General features: G+C 44.0%; 7 protein-coding genes across 7 annotated transcripts; 4 read left to right on the top strand and 3 right to left on the bottom strand.

The window, feature by feature from the left end:
- Positions 1 to 66: 66 nt before the first annotated feature.
- Positions 67 to 2234, top strand: V1512DRAFT_207547 (uncharacterized protein; the record flags this gene model as incomplete). Its single annotated transcript, XM_066913410.1, has 4 exons — positions 67 to 131; positions 179 to 682; positions 884 to 1910; positions 1959 to 2234. The coding sequence occupies 4 exons, from the start codon at positions 67 to 69 to the stop codon at positions 2232 to 2234; spliced, it is 1872 nt and encodes a 623-aa protein (XP_066771673.1).
- Positions 2235 to 2741: 507 nt separating this feature from the next.
- V1512DRAFT_207123 (uncharacterized protein) lies at positions 2742 to 4483 on the top strand (the record flags this gene model as incomplete). Its single annotated transcript, XM_066913397.1, has 6 exons — positions 2742 to 2897; positions 2942 to 3469; positions 3511 to 3574; positions 3619 to 4032; positions 4084 to 4289; positions 4340 to 4483. The coding sequence occupies 6 exons, from the start codon at positions 2742 to 2744 to the stop codon at positions 4481 to 4483; spliced, it is 1512 nt and encodes a 503-aa protein (XP_066771672.1).
- A 46-nt stretch (positions 4484 to 4529) lies between these two features.
- V1512DRAFT_262721 (uncharacterized protein) lies at positions 4530 to 5477 on the bottom strand. Its single transcript, XM_066916352.1, has one exon. The coding sequence runs from the start codon at positions 5464 to 5466 to the stop codon at positions 4570 to 4572; it is 897 nt and encodes a 298-aa protein (XP_066771671.1). The 5' UTR covers positions 5467 to 5477; the 3' UTR covers positions 4530 to 4569.
- Positions 5478 to 5488: 11 nt separating this feature from the next.
- V1512DRAFT_238559 (mitosis protein dim1) lies at positions 5489 to 6361 on the bottom strand. The gene is made up of 7 exons (XM_066914177.1): positions 6291 to 6361; positions 6221 to 6246; positions 6133 to 6173; positions 5977 to 6087; positions 5876 to 5932; positions 5701 to 5833; positions 5489 to 5654 (listed from the first exon to the last, which is right to left on the bottom strand). The coding sequence occupies exons 1-7, from the start codon at positions 6326 to 6328 to the stop codon at positions 5629 to 5631; spliced, it is 432 nt and encodes a 143-aa protein (XP_066771670.1). The 5' UTR covers positions 6329 to 6361; the 3' UTR covers positions 5489 to 5628.
- A 109-nt stretch (positions 6362 to 6470) lies between these two features.
- V1512DRAFT_276056 (uncharacterized protein) lies at positions 6471 to 8525 on the top strand. Its single transcript, XM_066917852.1, has 2 exons — positions 6471 to 7251; positions 7302 to 8525. The coding sequence occupies exons 1-2, from the start codon at positions 6509 to 6511 to the stop codon at positions 8290 to 8292; spliced, it is 1734 nt and encodes a 577-aa protein (XP_066771669.1). The 5' UTR covers positions 6471 to 6508; the 3' UTR covers positions 8293 to 8525.
- Positions 8526 to 9055: 530 nt separating this feature from the next.
- V1512DRAFT_207541 (uncharacterized protein) lies at positions 9056 to 10928 on the top strand (the record flags this gene model as incomplete). Its single annotated transcript, XM_066913409.1, has 2 exons — positions 9056 to 9343; positions 9390 to 10928. 2 exons carry the CDS (start codon positions 9056 to 9058, stop codon positions 10926 to 10928), a joined length of 1827 nt encoding a protein of 608 aa, XP_066771668.1.
- A 498-nt stretch (positions 10929 to 11426) lies between these two features.
- On the bottom strand, positions 11427 to 14428 carry V1512DRAFT_286531 (ketopantoate reductase PanE/ApbA C terminal-domain-containing protein). Its single transcript, XM_066918084.1, has 3 exons — positions 14035 to 14428; positions 13807 to 13968; positions 11427 to 13758 (listed from the first exon to the last, which is right to left on the bottom strand). The coding sequence occupies exons 1-3, from the start codon at positions 14072 to 14074 to the stop codon at positions 11756 to 11758; spliced, it is 2205 nt and encodes a 734-aa protein (XP_066771667.1). The 5' UTR covers positions 14075 to 14428; the 3' UTR covers positions 11427 to 11755.
- Positions 14429 to 14541: the final 113 nt, after the last annotated feature.

The raw sequence follows: 14541 nt of genomic DNA, 5'->3' as shown, positions 1-14541 counted from the left end.
ACAAGTGACATGTAAATACACACAGTCCTAGGTTGCTTCTTCTTCACGCGTATTTCAAGAGCTTCAATGTCTAATCAATTAAAGCATTCAAACTCTTCAACATCGTTGAATACAATTAGCAATGTGCCAATGTATGCACAAAAATGAACTAACGTACAACCAAACTGACATTTTCTAGGTGGGATTCGTCCGATATGAACAGGCTTCCCCCGCCATTACCGCCACATCCAGATTCTCCAGTATCAAACCCGTCTCCTACAAGACCAAGTCAAATATTTGGATCGTTGAGGTCGAGAACAGGGTCTCCAGTGCGACCGTCCCTCAAGCCTGCCATGACCACGCCAGAACAGACGCAGCATGGCGAAACGATGCAACTACTTTTGAAAATTTTGGATGTGTTGAAAGATGTTGATACTACTTCAAAACAGTCAGAAATCACAGTCAGAAGTGCGGAGAAGCAAGTTGATAGTTTGTTTCGGCGCTCAAAGGATAATGCAGTTGATCTTGTGTCTTTGCGAGACAAGATCTATAGCTCTGAGATTTTACTGAGTCACCAGTTGCAAGATATTCACGATATGCTGTTAACGGTGATTAATACTCCAAAGTCTGCGGCGCAGGCCATTGCACATTCCGAAGAGTATAAGGCACAAATTCAACGACTTCAACAGTTGATCGAGGCGAAGTCTTCTTTTCCGACCGCAGAGTGCTTGGCTGAAGTCAATCAAATTCAGCAGATGCTTCAAAAGATAATGGAGACGAAGCCTGAGTCACTATCAGACCTGGAGCAACAGATTCAAGCCATGCTCCAGAGGTTAGAGAAGGCGGACGCAATGTCATTAAAGTACTTAACTGGCATACAGCGCATTCAGAATTCAACGGCTAGCGAAATTGCCTCGCTTGCGGCAACATTGGAGTCTGGTCTTAGCAAACATCATACAGGTTTAGATAGTCTAAATAATTTAATTTTGGAGTCAGACACGTCAACTGCGGAAAGACTTGATGTACTGCTGAAGCACGTGCAGTCACTTGACCAGCAGCTGAAAAATGGTGTTGCGAAATACGAACCAGATCTCGAACAGGCAATGAGCGAGCTTACCGAAATCAAGAAATTGATTAAGCAACAAGGTGGATCGAATGAAGTTATCCGCGCGATCAATGAACATCAGAGCGCTATTGCATTAGAAAACAAAGATTCTCAAATGGTTGCCGTGAATGTCGAAGCGCTTCTCGCAGCTATAAAGCAATCACAAATTCGTACACAGGAGTCAATTAGCAAGCAAACTGAGTCTATGAATAGGAAAATAAGCTCGCTTCATGACGGCATGCTTGAATCAAACAAGTTGATGTCTGAAAACTCAGAGCAAAAATCTAGTGGTCAATTGTCCACTTTTCTGGCTCAAATTAATCTGCAGTTGGATGCCTGTGTCAAGTCTCTGGCGTCCAACAAGTCGTCCGATACCAATGTCCTCACTGCTTTTAAAGAACTTCAAACTTTAATTATCACTCGGAGCGACTCCAGCTTTGAATCCACAATTCAAGAACATGAGAAGCTTGATCAGATCATGAAAAATATAGGTGAACTGTCGAGTAACATTTCACCATTGTCGGTGCTTCCTGAAATCCATGCCTCGTTCATGGAGTCAAGCAGTCAATTGAATTCGTATCTTGGATCAGCGCATTCGGGTCTGATGGCTGAAGTTGACAGTTTGCGTCAAGAAAAGATGAAATTGACGGCCGATTTATCTGCACTTGAGTCTGTGGTTAAAAGCAGAACTGAACAGTTGGAGCGACTAGAAGAGCGAGCAAACAAGTTTCAGCAGAAGCTAGTAGATCACGTCCTTCAGAAGCCGACCAAGCAGTCGATGGGATTGTCAGATCAGAGCAAGCAGTATAATATCTTATATCAAAAGGTAACTTTAATTGTTGCTATTGTGAACAACTTCGTCTAACTTTGATAGTCTAAAAAACCCAGTCTTGAAATTCTTGATGAGTCGGCTTCTGGAGACGAACCAAATCTCACAAACGTCACAAACGCAAAATCGTACGGTGCTCTTACGCGTAATATCTCAACAGATACGTCACGTAGTATGTCTGGTACATCTACTGGTAATCGGCGGATCTCTTGGAGCAAGAAAATTGGAACAATGTTTAGTGTTGGAAAAGAGAATGATCTCGTGATTCCCAAACGTGGGGTTTCGAGAAAAGGGGAACGAAGTTTTAGTGAGCGGTTGTGATAATTTGCATTAATACTCTTAGTATTTTATATTTGCCGGATTAAATAGTCTGATATTTTATTGAAGACTGTTTGCTTTGTAAATAAAGTATGAACAAGACATAAAATAAAAGTTCGGAAGACCCCTGATTTTCATCATTGCGGCTCAATAAAAAGAGCAACAAACAACTTCAACAATTATTACAAGAAGAGATCGAATGGCTCGTTGTACGAGTTGTGAATTTGTAGAAGGGCATTCGGCATAATTTAAAGAATAATTAGACAGTAGACTTCAATGTCAACTGTACTGCTAAGACGGAATTTGGGAACACAAACAGCTGAAAACACAATTTTACATTATTCTCACCACTCGCTTCATAAACGCTTTGCTCGCACACAGGCATTCAAAGCAAAAAACGAGAGAGCAGCGACATATAATCGATACGTGGCATATAAACGAATTGAGGCGACCAAGAACAGGAGTAATCCGACGTACAAACGTTTAATTGCTAAGCGATATATTGACGTCATGGGAAGTTTGAAATTGGCAGAGATTCAGTTGAGCAAGACCGAAAAAGAGATTGAGCAGTTGCTGGTGGATGCAAGCGCGTATATTGATGAATCACAGACAGATCGTTCCGAAGACTTGGTGTTGCGGTTTACAGGTGGATGGGTCCGTGACAAGGTGTGTACTGATGTTTAAATTCTGTCTGCAGACTAATAGGGGAGTTACTGGGATATGAAAGCCATGATCTTGACGTTGCTGTGAATTGCATGACGGGCTACGACTTTGCCAATAGACTGCAGGAGTTCCTAGTCAAGAACCCGCTAAAATATGGCGAGTCCATGAAAGGCATCCACAAGATCGAAATGAACCCGGACAAGTCCAAGCATTTGGAAACCGCAACCGCAAACATTCATGGTGTTGATTTAGACTTTGTGAACTTGCGAACAGAGTCTTACGCAAACGACAGCCGAATTCCGGTCATGGAGTTTGGCACGCCCGAGCAGGATGCATACCGTAGAGACGCTACAATCAACGCTCTCTTTTATAACCTGCATACAGGCAAAATAGAAGATTTCACTGGTAGAGGACTGGATGACTTGCGGAAAGGTGTTATTGCGACACCGCTACCGGCTCTTGAAACGTTTACCGACGACCCGTTACGAGTTTTGCGTCTTATTCGTTTCGCTGGCCGTTTTGGATTCCAGATAGAGAAATTGACTTTTGGCGCAATGAAAGCTGATGTTATAAATGTATGTGAATGTATTGCCGTGGCTGAAGCTTACAATTTTAGGCTGCTGTTCAGGAAAAAGTGAGCAAGGAACGGATTGGAATTGAAGTTCACAAAATGCTTCTTGGTATGACATATGAGCTGTTATGAATTTGACGGACTAATAGTCAGGAACTGGTGCACACACTTGCTCACTTCTTTTGATTGAGACGAACATATATAGTGCAATTTTTAAGCCATTGCAATATGACATCAAAACTGTGGAATACGACATGCAGAGAAACGTGGAAATAGCCGAAGATCTAGTTGTAATTGTTCGGACCTTGATGTTTTCTAAACACAAACAAATGTTTTTTTCTGAAGTCGAGGATCAGAGAGAATTGCGACTGGTTCAGTACCTGTTTGCGCTGGTAGCGCCATGGAGTTCAGTAAAAGTGAGCACGAAGTTCGACACTACGATGCTGTTGATTCGAGACAGTTTGAAGTTGTCAACAGCCCGAGCAACAGAAGTTGCAAACGTTGTCAAACAGGTGCCGAGTGCAATCGAGCTGGTGACCAACGGCGGATGGACACGGGTCAATATTGGTACTTGATTTCACGGACAGGAAACTTATTTAATGCTAATTATCTATTTAGGGATGGCGATACGAAATTTTGGCAAGAATTGGCAGCTTGTATTTTTTAGCGCGTTCGTGACGGAGATTCACCGGCTTCAAGGTCGTGAGGACAACTGGCTGGAGTCTCCAGCTGTGGTTCACTTGAACGGCCAATACGACCGACTTTTACAGTTCGTGACCAAGAACAATCTTGCTGGATCATGGAGTATGAAGCCGATTATTGACGTGAGTGCATACAATTAACGAGAAGGGGCAATTCGCTAATCAAGCTTTAGGGCAAAGTGGTGATGAAAGCTTTAAATCTCCAGTCAGGACCATGGCTCAAAAATCTGTTACCAAAGGTTGTAGAATGGCAGCTCGAGTTTCCCGATAAAAGTGCGGAAGATTGCATTGAGCACGTTAAGACTTTGGAGCTGTGACGCCTCAGACGGTTGCATATTATGTACTTTAACAATTGTAAATAAGCAGAGAACTAAGCAGACAAGGAACAAAACAGAGCAAGAATTCAAACACAGGCAGCAACAATCTTTCTTGTCGCAGCGACAGCTCGCTTGAGGTCTAATGTTGACCCGTCGAGATCAAGTATAATATCATTTTTTGCCAGCAGCAGAAGTCCTTTAAACCACAATTTTGACGAGCTGTCTGGTAAGGGCAGTTTAAGTTCGCGCTCGATACCGTACAAGTACTCTGCCAAACGTCGTCTAGAGTTACGCATGCGCCACCCGAGCATGACGGTGTCCCAAGTTGAAAACGGTTCAGACTTGAGAATCATGCAGCGGTAATTGAGAGGCATCAACTGTACGGCCGCGCTTGTGAGCTCGAATACGGTCGCCAGATCTGTTTCGGGCTTTGCAACCACGTAGTTTTCCTTAATCCCGCCTCCGTCTGAGTTTAAGATCCAGACGGAGCTGTTGACGAAACTCATGTAAGTCGGCACGTATGGTATGACGAGTGTGCCGTACTGCTGGAAACTTTCACTATTGGCCTCGTATTCTTCTGGCGAAACTAATGTCAACTGTGAGAAACTCTCTAGATTTTGAGCAATGCCAAGCTCAGAGTGGCCGCCAGCAAGCGAGATTTGAACGGTCTGGTTTACGACTTTGAACACCAAACTCGAGTCCGGCGTGGGTTTATCAGCTCTGGCTTGATGATTACTTGCATGGCCACGAGTTTCAGGAGCGGCGGACGCAAACGCGAGATACGCAGATGCGACGGTGGCTGTTGTGAAGTGAGATCTAGTGAAGTAGTGGGAAGTAGGGTGGCTGCCGAAAGACGTGGCTCCGAGCACACTCGAGTCAGAAACCAGACGGGCGATACCCATCAAAGTAGCCAAAACACTAAACCAGAGCCTCATTGTCATCCAAACAGATTTTGCGTTGATGATCATGTGAATATTCGGCATTTTTATTTCTGTCTCCTTCTGGGTTGTTGTGGGGGATATAAACTGGTCAGTGAATTTTGATACTGACCAGCCATGTGTAGTTGTTTACCTAGTCCATAGTGAAATCATTTTCACTAAAATTCAAAAGTATATTAAAGTTTGCCTACTTCATGTTGTACACAATCAATATCTGTACTTCGTGGAATAATCTATCAAGATCAGTACCAAGCTCACTCCAAGTTGTATAACGCATACCTTTGGGACTAATGACAAGACCACGCCCCTTTTTAGCACCTTTATAAATCGTTTCAATAATATCTATAAGTTCCTGCTTATCTTCTAGTACCCAATTCAACTTGTTGTTGTTTCCTGTTCCGAAATCACACATCTAGACTGTCAACCCAGTTCAAACAGAGACAAGTACACATACCATGTGTTTATTTCTAAAGAAGAACATAACCGTACACGGATCGTAAAGTTCATACATCTATTATAGTTAAAATCTAAACTGAACGACCCAGATACACCAACCTTATTAAAATCAGGAACTTCGTCTATATCGCAAACGTATACAACGGCAAAGTTCTTTACTCGGTCAGCTATCCGGTATAGAAGCTCATCCATCTGCATACACTGTTCATCCTAAATGCGTCAATACAATAGCAATTTCTCTCACAACATGCGCACCCAGTCACGACCAAATCTGATCACAACCAGCCGTTCCTCTTCTATACTATTGTCAGATCTGAAATTTTCCTCCCAAGAGAACACTTACCTGACATGATTGCCTGATCAACATGCCTTTAATCATTAACATACATACATAATATAACTAGTACACGTACCATCCAGTCTTTAGGTGAGGCAAAAATACGCTTCCCATTGTTTCACTTGATTGAATGTTGAAGATTCAAAAGATTAATGATGATGAGTTGACGATATAAAATGTACAAACTTTAAAGTCCCAACCATTTTCAATCCGGGTAACTAATATTTTTTTTGTTCTACACGCCAAATCGCGAACTGAACAATTTTCTGACCAGAATAAAGCAGAGTTGTAGAAATGCCTAAACGGAAAGCAAGTCAAAAGGAAGTATTAAACAGGCCAAAGAAGCCTATTACGACAGATCCTCGGTTCTCAAGTGTGCACTCGGATCCAAGATTTGCACCTCCAAAAAGGAGAGACAGCAAGGTAGTTCTAGACAGCCGGTTTAAGACGCGGTTGGATGCGGACACGGAGTTTAAACAAAAACGTGTGGTTGATAAGTATGGCCGCAAAGTAGACAAAAATGCATCTGAAACGGAGTTGAAGCGTTACTATCGCATGGAAGATGAAGACGAGGATGAAGAAGACGAGAAGGCATTGGTCCGGCCAGGTTACGATCCTGCTCGAGGTGAAGGGTTGATCGGCTCATCGTCCGAAGAGGAGGACACAGAAGAAGAAGTAGATGAGACTGAAGATGTGTTTGAGACTGCGATTGAGGAAGAAAGCGTTCCACGGGGAGAAGAGACTTCTACATTTGCGGTTGTGAATCTTGATTGGGACAATGTTCGAGCTGAAGATTTAATGGTTGCATTTTCCAGCTTTGCTCCGGCTGGTGGTCGTGTACTGTCTGTTTCAATTTATCCAAGTGAATTTGGAAAAGAACGAATGGCGAGAGAAGAGATGGACGGTCCACCTCGGGAAATTTTTACTAGCGCAAAAGATGCTGAAAATGAGCCTGATGACGATGTTGAGGTCAAGGAAGACAAAGGCGAAGAGTTTGATAGTTCAAAACTCAGAAAGTACCAGTTGCAGCGGCTAAGGTGAGGTGCCCTATGTTTCTAGGTTTCATGATATTGATATGATATGATAGATATTACTATGCGGTCGTGAAGTGCGATTCGGTAGCTACCTCACGTAGAATCTATGAAGGCTGTGACGGCACCGAATACGAGACGACGGCCAATTTCTTTGACTTGCGATACGTTCCAGATGGAATGGAATTCGACGACAAGCCACGGGATACGTGCACTAAAGTGCCCTCCGCTTATCGACCAAACGAGTTTGTGACAGACGCTTTACAGCATTCCAAGGTCAGATTAACGTGGGATGAAACTCCAGCCGAACGGCTGCAGTTTGCCCGCCGTGCGTTCAGTCGGCGAGAGGTCGAGGAGATGGACTTTAAGGCGTATTTGGCTTCAAGCGGGAGCGAGTCCGATGCGGAGGAAGAGAATAAGGACGCTGTGCGCGAAAGATACCGGAAGTTGCTGTTGGATAGTAAAGATGATACCGGGTTTGATGAGAAGGGAGATGTTGACATGGAAATCACGTTTACGCCTGGATTGTCTACAGGTACAGAAGCAATGGCTGATTCTGCCGATGAAGAAGAGAATACTATTGAGAAATACAAGCGCAGGGAACGTGAGCGTCGGAAGGAGAGAATGGATAGAAACAAGAAGGATGAGTCCGAGAACGAGGAACTTGAGGACAAGAAGGCGAAGAAGAGTAAGAAGGGCAAGAAGGTTAAGAAGAGCGCGAATGAGATTGAGGAGGACGACCGCCGGAAAGCGGAGCTTGAGCTTCTAATGATGGGCGAAGATGAGGACAATAACCTGAAGCATTTTGACATGCGGGAAATCATTAAGTCCCAAAAGCAAAAGAAGAACAAGAAGTTACGAAACAAAAACAAAGTGGAAGCAGGAGACGATTTCAAGATTGATGTTGCGGACTCTCGGTTTAATGAGATGTATGATCATCATGAGTTTGCAATTGATCCAAGTCGACCACAATTCAAGGATACGAATGCAATGAGGAAGCTTCTTGAAGAGCGTCGGCGACGACAAAACAAAAATACCGACGAGTGAAAAATGAACTGCTGAAGGGTATTGTTCTCATTATGAGTCTGTTCGAGGATAAAGTTGGTAAGCGTTAGGAGTCTGTATGAACTTAGCGGCATTTAAGCGCCAGTAGGTGCCATATGACGTAGTTGCCATGAAATGTCACTTTTCTGTACCTTCCATGATAATTTTGATAGTTTATAACACGTTCAAGATATACAGTAAATGATAAAATATAGTAATTAAACACAATTTAATTATTTTATTGCGAATTTAGCTTGAGAGGCATATTTAGTCCGTTTATCGGCGGCAATTAAAGGCGGCCGACGCGGCTTGTCGAGATCTTAAGCCGCACACGAAGCGCCTCCCGATTTTCTCAGGTTCCGCTCTGGCCGAGTTCGGTCGAAGATGAGAAGGATTCAATCGTTTATATAATTTGCCCTTTCCAAATCCTGTTCCGGTTCAAATAATCAAAATTAGATTGTGTGGTATAAATAGAAAATACTTTATAGATATACTGTGCATTATGGCTTTTCCTAGATCAGCCATTACTCGCCTATCAAGGCTATTATCAAGGATATCGTCACAATCAAAGCCAAAATTTCAACAAACAAAGACTTTCCGTCGTCAAATTGCAACTTCACCTACTGACCAAAAAGTTTCGTCTTTACTTTCGTTGGCAAATCATCGGATTCTACCTCAAAACAGCACTCTTATTGACCGACTTGGCCGATCATCGCTTGTGCTGGCGCAAAGCAGATCTACAATTGCAGGTCCACAGCCAATGACTATGAAGCAACGAGGACTTAAACTTATTTATATGTCTTTTGCAATTGTTGGCGCTGGCGCTACAACTGTCTTTGTTCTTATTGGTGCGTTCTTCATCTATGATGCAACAACGTATAAGGAACTCGATGATGCGACTGATCTCGACATTGCTGATTTGGCTCTTAACCCAAATCTTGGTGGTCCCAAGAATTTACCAATTTTACAACGTCATCTGGATGATGAGGACTCTGATCTTCACAAAGTTTCAATGACAAAGCCACATCTTGTGGTTCTAGGATCCGGCTGGGGTGTATGTATTCGCGTCTTGAGTTGTTTGCTCCTTGCTAACGTGTTAGGCTGTTGCTGTATTGAAAAACGTTAATCCTGAAGATTATCATATTACTGTGATTTCTCCACGAAACCACTTTTTGTTTACCCCTATGCTTCCTTGTGCTACTGTTGGAACACTTGAGTTCCGATCATTAGTTGAGCCTATCCGTCGCATTGTGACTTCTGTCAATGGACATTATCTTGAAGCATCTGCTGAAAAGATTGAGTTTAAAGAGAGATTGATTGAAGTCTCGCAACCCACTCCTAATGGAAAAGTCGCTCGTTTTTATGTTCCTTATGACAAGTTGGTAGTGGCAGTTGGTTCACAATCAAATACACATGGTGTTGATGGGCTGGAACACTGCAACTTTTTGAAGACAATTGATGATGCTCGAGCCATCAGACGTAAAGTGGTCGAGAACTTGGAGCGCGCATGTTTACCCGGTACGAGTGACGATGAGCGCAAGAGGCTGCTTAGTTTTGTCGTTTGTGGAGGTGGCCCGACAGGTGTCGAGTTCGCGGCTGAACTGTACGATTTATTGAACGAAGATTTAACGAAAGTGTATCCGAAGATTTTGAGAAATTTGGTTTCTGTCCACGTGGTGCAATCGCAAGGTCATATTCTGAACACTTACGATGAAAAGATCAGTACTTATGCTCAGGAACGGTTCAAAAAAGACTCAATTGACGTGTTGACAAACTCTCGTGTACAGGCGGTCGAGCCAGACCGGGTCATTTTCACTCAGAAGGATGAAGAAGGCGTTTCGCATATCAAGGAAATTCCGTACGGACTTTGTCTGTGGTCAACCGGTGTTGCGCAATGTGACATTACTCAGGACATTACATCGACACTCCCGGAGCAGACAAATCGACGTGCAATTGAGACTGACTCACATTTGCGAATCATTGGTGCTCCCTTGGGAGACGTGTACGCGATCGGCGACTGTTCGACTGTGCGAACAAACATCACCGAACACATTGTCGAGTTTATCAAGTCGTACGCAATCAAGTCCAACAAGCCCATTGACCAGTGCTCGGTTACTTTCCAGCAGTGGAAAGATATTGCAGTTAGTATTAAGCGGAGATTTCCTCAAGCTGGTGAACATTTGAAACGGGTAGATTACTTGTTTACCGAGTACGATTCCAACAAGTCTGGCGAGCTTGAGTTTTCAGAGTTACAGTCGCTGTTGAAGAACATCGACAAGAAAATGACTTCGCTTCCTGCTACAGCGCAACGTGCTCATCAGCAAGGCCAATACATTGGGCGTAAACTTACCAAACTTGCTGAAGTCAACGAGACTTTGGCCATGCAAGAAGTTGTTAGTGCTGATATTGACGATCTGGTGTACCACCCCTTCGAGTACCATCACCTCGGCAGTCTTGCATACGTCGGCAATGCTGCCGTGTTTGACTTCAACGGCTACTCTTTTGTCGGAGGTCTTGTAGCTATGTACTTGTGGCGGTCAGTTTACTTTGCTCAAGGCGTGAGTTTCCGGACTCGGGCTCTGCTTTGCATGGATTGGCTGACTCGGGGTTTATTTGGCAGAGACATGACTGAGATTTAGAGTTTTACGGTCTTCACAAATCATTTAATGATATTATAGATCTTTTATTTGCGGTCACGTAGACGAACGAATGCGTATTTTACTATTATCGACCCAGTTGCGGTGTAAAACTCGCTAAAATATACTGTCAGCTACAAACGCGCCGCATTTTACGCGGCGCACAGCCTAAATATGTTAAGTTTTGACTAGATTCCTTTCGTCGCCTCTTTTTACGTCCATTTTCTTCTTTTATGGTTGGAAAAACTTTTATGAACACGCGGGTATTAACGCAAAATTTGTTGTTTGTATTTTTTTCTTATTCGTTGTTTTTGATTCAAGGTGTTGTATGAACTCTATATATGTAAAGTTGAATTGTGAAACCTTATTTGAACAGCACAGCGTGTACTCTATTTATAACCCGTGTCGAATATTCCGGCTGATGGCTGCTGTCGTCAGCCGACTACCATCGACAATGTTTTGTTTGACCCCGGTCATATAGCGCACTAGAATCAAATTGAAGCCGGATTCAAAAAGTATAAATTAATACACGAGACCCTTATTTATTCACAGATCAAAAGATATACACAATCAAAAACATCACAATGAGAATATAAAAGCAATTGTATGAACAGACCACAAATTGTGCAAAAAAAAAAAAAGAAAAAAAACCGATTTCTAAACAAGTTCCTGCTGTAATTCATTTCCTTTTATTATATGATTCCACTGACCGCACAACTCAAATTGTTATAAATGACGAAAAAACCCACGTCTCAAAATTTATACATAAAAAAGTTTTGAAAAAAAGAAAAAGGAAGGGGAAATGCTGTTTATAAAAAATGCAATACTTTCTATTTCTGCTCTAAGCTGCTAGCAGAACTACTGTTACCGCTTCCATTATCATTGCTCGTGCTTGCAGACGCAGACGCGCTGCCTGTTAAACTCCGCCGTCGCACGGTCGGGTCTTCCTTCTCCATTACTGCAGACGCAGCCACGTACAAAGAAGCATCGTATCCGTTACTAGACTCGGCCTGCACAGGACTTGCCTTTACAGGCTGCAAATGCGTGTCTCGCACTGCAGACACCAAGGCGTCCATTGGACTCAGACCTGCTATCGATCGAAGCGATCGCGGATTTATCATTGGAGCCTCCATCTGTCCACCACTGGTTGTGCGCCACATCGGTGACGTTGGCGTTCCGATAGGCATCTGTTGTGGAAGTACTGGCCTGTGAAGGGTCGAAGACATTGAATTAGTCCGAGAGCTCTCCTGCAACGCTTGTCGGTCAACATCATGGTACCGGTCTGACGTGTATCCCATCATGCTTGGCGCAATCACTTTCTCGTAGTACTCCATCGCAGTAGGGCCAGACACGTCCATATCTGCGCTAACCACTCGCTGTCCCCGAGGCCGCCCGGCGTCCGATGTCCGTGTCTCTGGCTTCGGTCCTCGCGCAAAGCTACCTGTTCTGCGGGTCCGGCGTGATGTGACTGACATCATGTCAAGGTCTCCATATACTGGCCGCGGTACAGGCTGCGAAAAGTAATCCGCATCCATATCTTCAGGCATTGTTTGCGCGCGCGGGGCCATCAATGGTCGAAAACCAGGGCCAGGGCCTAAACCTGGTCCTGGCCCGCGTCTCTGACTATTCATTAATTCCCGCTCACGTAGCATCAACTCGCGCTGTCTGAGCTCAAGCTCGCGTTCCCGAAGCGCAAAGTCAGTCATTGACGGTGGCGGAGCAAACTGACCTGATTGTGTTGGCGGCGAGTTTACACCGTTTGCAAATGCAACAACGTCCATAAACTCCTCCAAACCTTCGGTAGATGGCTTTCGTGCTAATGATGGTCTTGAGCCGTTTCTAGTTCCGTTTCCACTACTCGGCCCATTCATTGATGGTTGCGTCTGTGGTGGTAGCGGACGTCTGTTGGTGTATCCATTTGCGCTTGGAGGAGGAGGCCGTCGCGCGGCGGCAGGTGTGATGGAAGTCTGTCGAGAGAGTGTGGGCATTGATGGCGAAGGTGACGGAGACGGAGAAGGTGACGGCGTAGAAGTGACAGATCGCGGTGTTTGATTGACTTTGTTAAGTCGGGAAAGAAGTATGTACAGCATTTCTAATCGTGGAGCCTTTAGACCACCAGCATCTGCCATTTTGAGTGGGTTTGAAATTAAAGTTTCAATCTCCATAGGACGTCTGGCCACAAAATCCTGATACATCATTGATTGCTTACTAGAGGCGATCATGCCGTCCACGATCGATTGCGGGAATTTACTGTCAAAGGTGCAAGACTGAGACTTTGCGATCTGTAAGAGCTCAGCAATCAGACCCGAGACGATTGAAAGCACACGCGGTGTAGATATGAGCGCCATGTGATTTGGTTCTTCAAGAATGACCGAGAGCGGGTGAAACGCGATCGGGCCAATAGACTTTTCCCACTGTTGTTGACGGATGTTGCGAGACACTGCACATTTGACACCGCCGGCGTCGAGAGTGAGCGCGAAAGATTCGGCCATGTCTTCGACATACGACGGATCCTGCGAGGAGACTTTCGTGCTTGCCGAGATCCAGAATTGACCGGTGCTGTTTCCAACTTGCTCAAACTCTGCTGGTCCAGTTTGAGTTACGTTGGTGTCGCAGACTAATGCAAGCACCGCGTTCTCTTTAAATGTTTCTTCAATGTAATTTTCAATCCCAAGACCAACCGACGTGTTCACAATAATGCACGTGTGTCCCGGTGTGACTACCGGTTGAATAATTGCCGACAAGTCGTATACGTCGGGAAGCGCCTTTACACACAGTATAATATAATCATACCCGGCTGGCGGTAATTGAGCATCGTCTACCGTTTTGACCACTAGTTACAATAAGCAAGAAGTTCAAACCACCAATCACATAATCTGACCTTTGTATGGACGAAATCTTTGAGCGCCCAGTTTGTCTGATTTGAATGAAACTCCGTAGTTATTCACAATATCGTACTGAGCTTTCCAAACCAAAGTTACATCAGCCAAGTTACTAGAAGTGACACGCCACGATAGAAAAGCCGATATTGGGTTGCTTCCAACTATATTGACGCGTTAGTATGGTCTCAGCGAAGGGATGCACCGATGGGTGCCCGCAATCAATGTACCTGATAGAATATTAAGTCTGCGGGATTCGGAAGAAGTCATTTTTGAAAAAAAAAAAAAGAAAAGAATTTGAAATCTATATACAAAGAAAACCCGACTTTGACATGTGGTTCCTTATAAGCAATAAGAATCGGATTAAGGAACGTACGAAAAGAAACAGCGGAAAGACAGGTAGTATTTCAATTCAGTCAGGCAGGACGTTTAATAAGCAGAACTAAACGGTGATATTCAGACTAAAATAACTATTTAAAAGAGCAAAGTTCTCTGTCGTAGTTTAAAAGGAAAAAAAAGTGGGAAGAACGAACCGAAGTCGGTTTTCGACCTTAAGCAAACGACGTAGCAAAACTCATGCCGCACCCTAACCTTGATTTCAGCCCCGTATAGAGTCAAATGCCCTGACCCTGGTTCGAAGCACTTGGCGATGTCGCGCGACTTAGATCAACGCGTCATGGCACAAACTCTTACCTCATTGGGACCGACCGTTAGCCCTAATTTAGTTGGTTTTACTT

This window comes from Lipomyces arxii, assembly GCF_038497795.1.
Source record: "Lipomyces arxii strain Phaff 12-163 unplaced genomic scaffold V1512scaffold_7, whole genome shotgun sequence".
In the NCBI taxonomy this organism is placed as follows: Eukaryota; Fungi; Ascomycota; class Lipomycetes; order Lipomycetales; family Lipomycetaceae; genus Lipomyces; species Lipomyces arxii.
The sequence above is the reverse complement of the archived record's forward strand: the minus strand, read 5'-3'. Positions and strand labels throughout refer to the sequence as shown.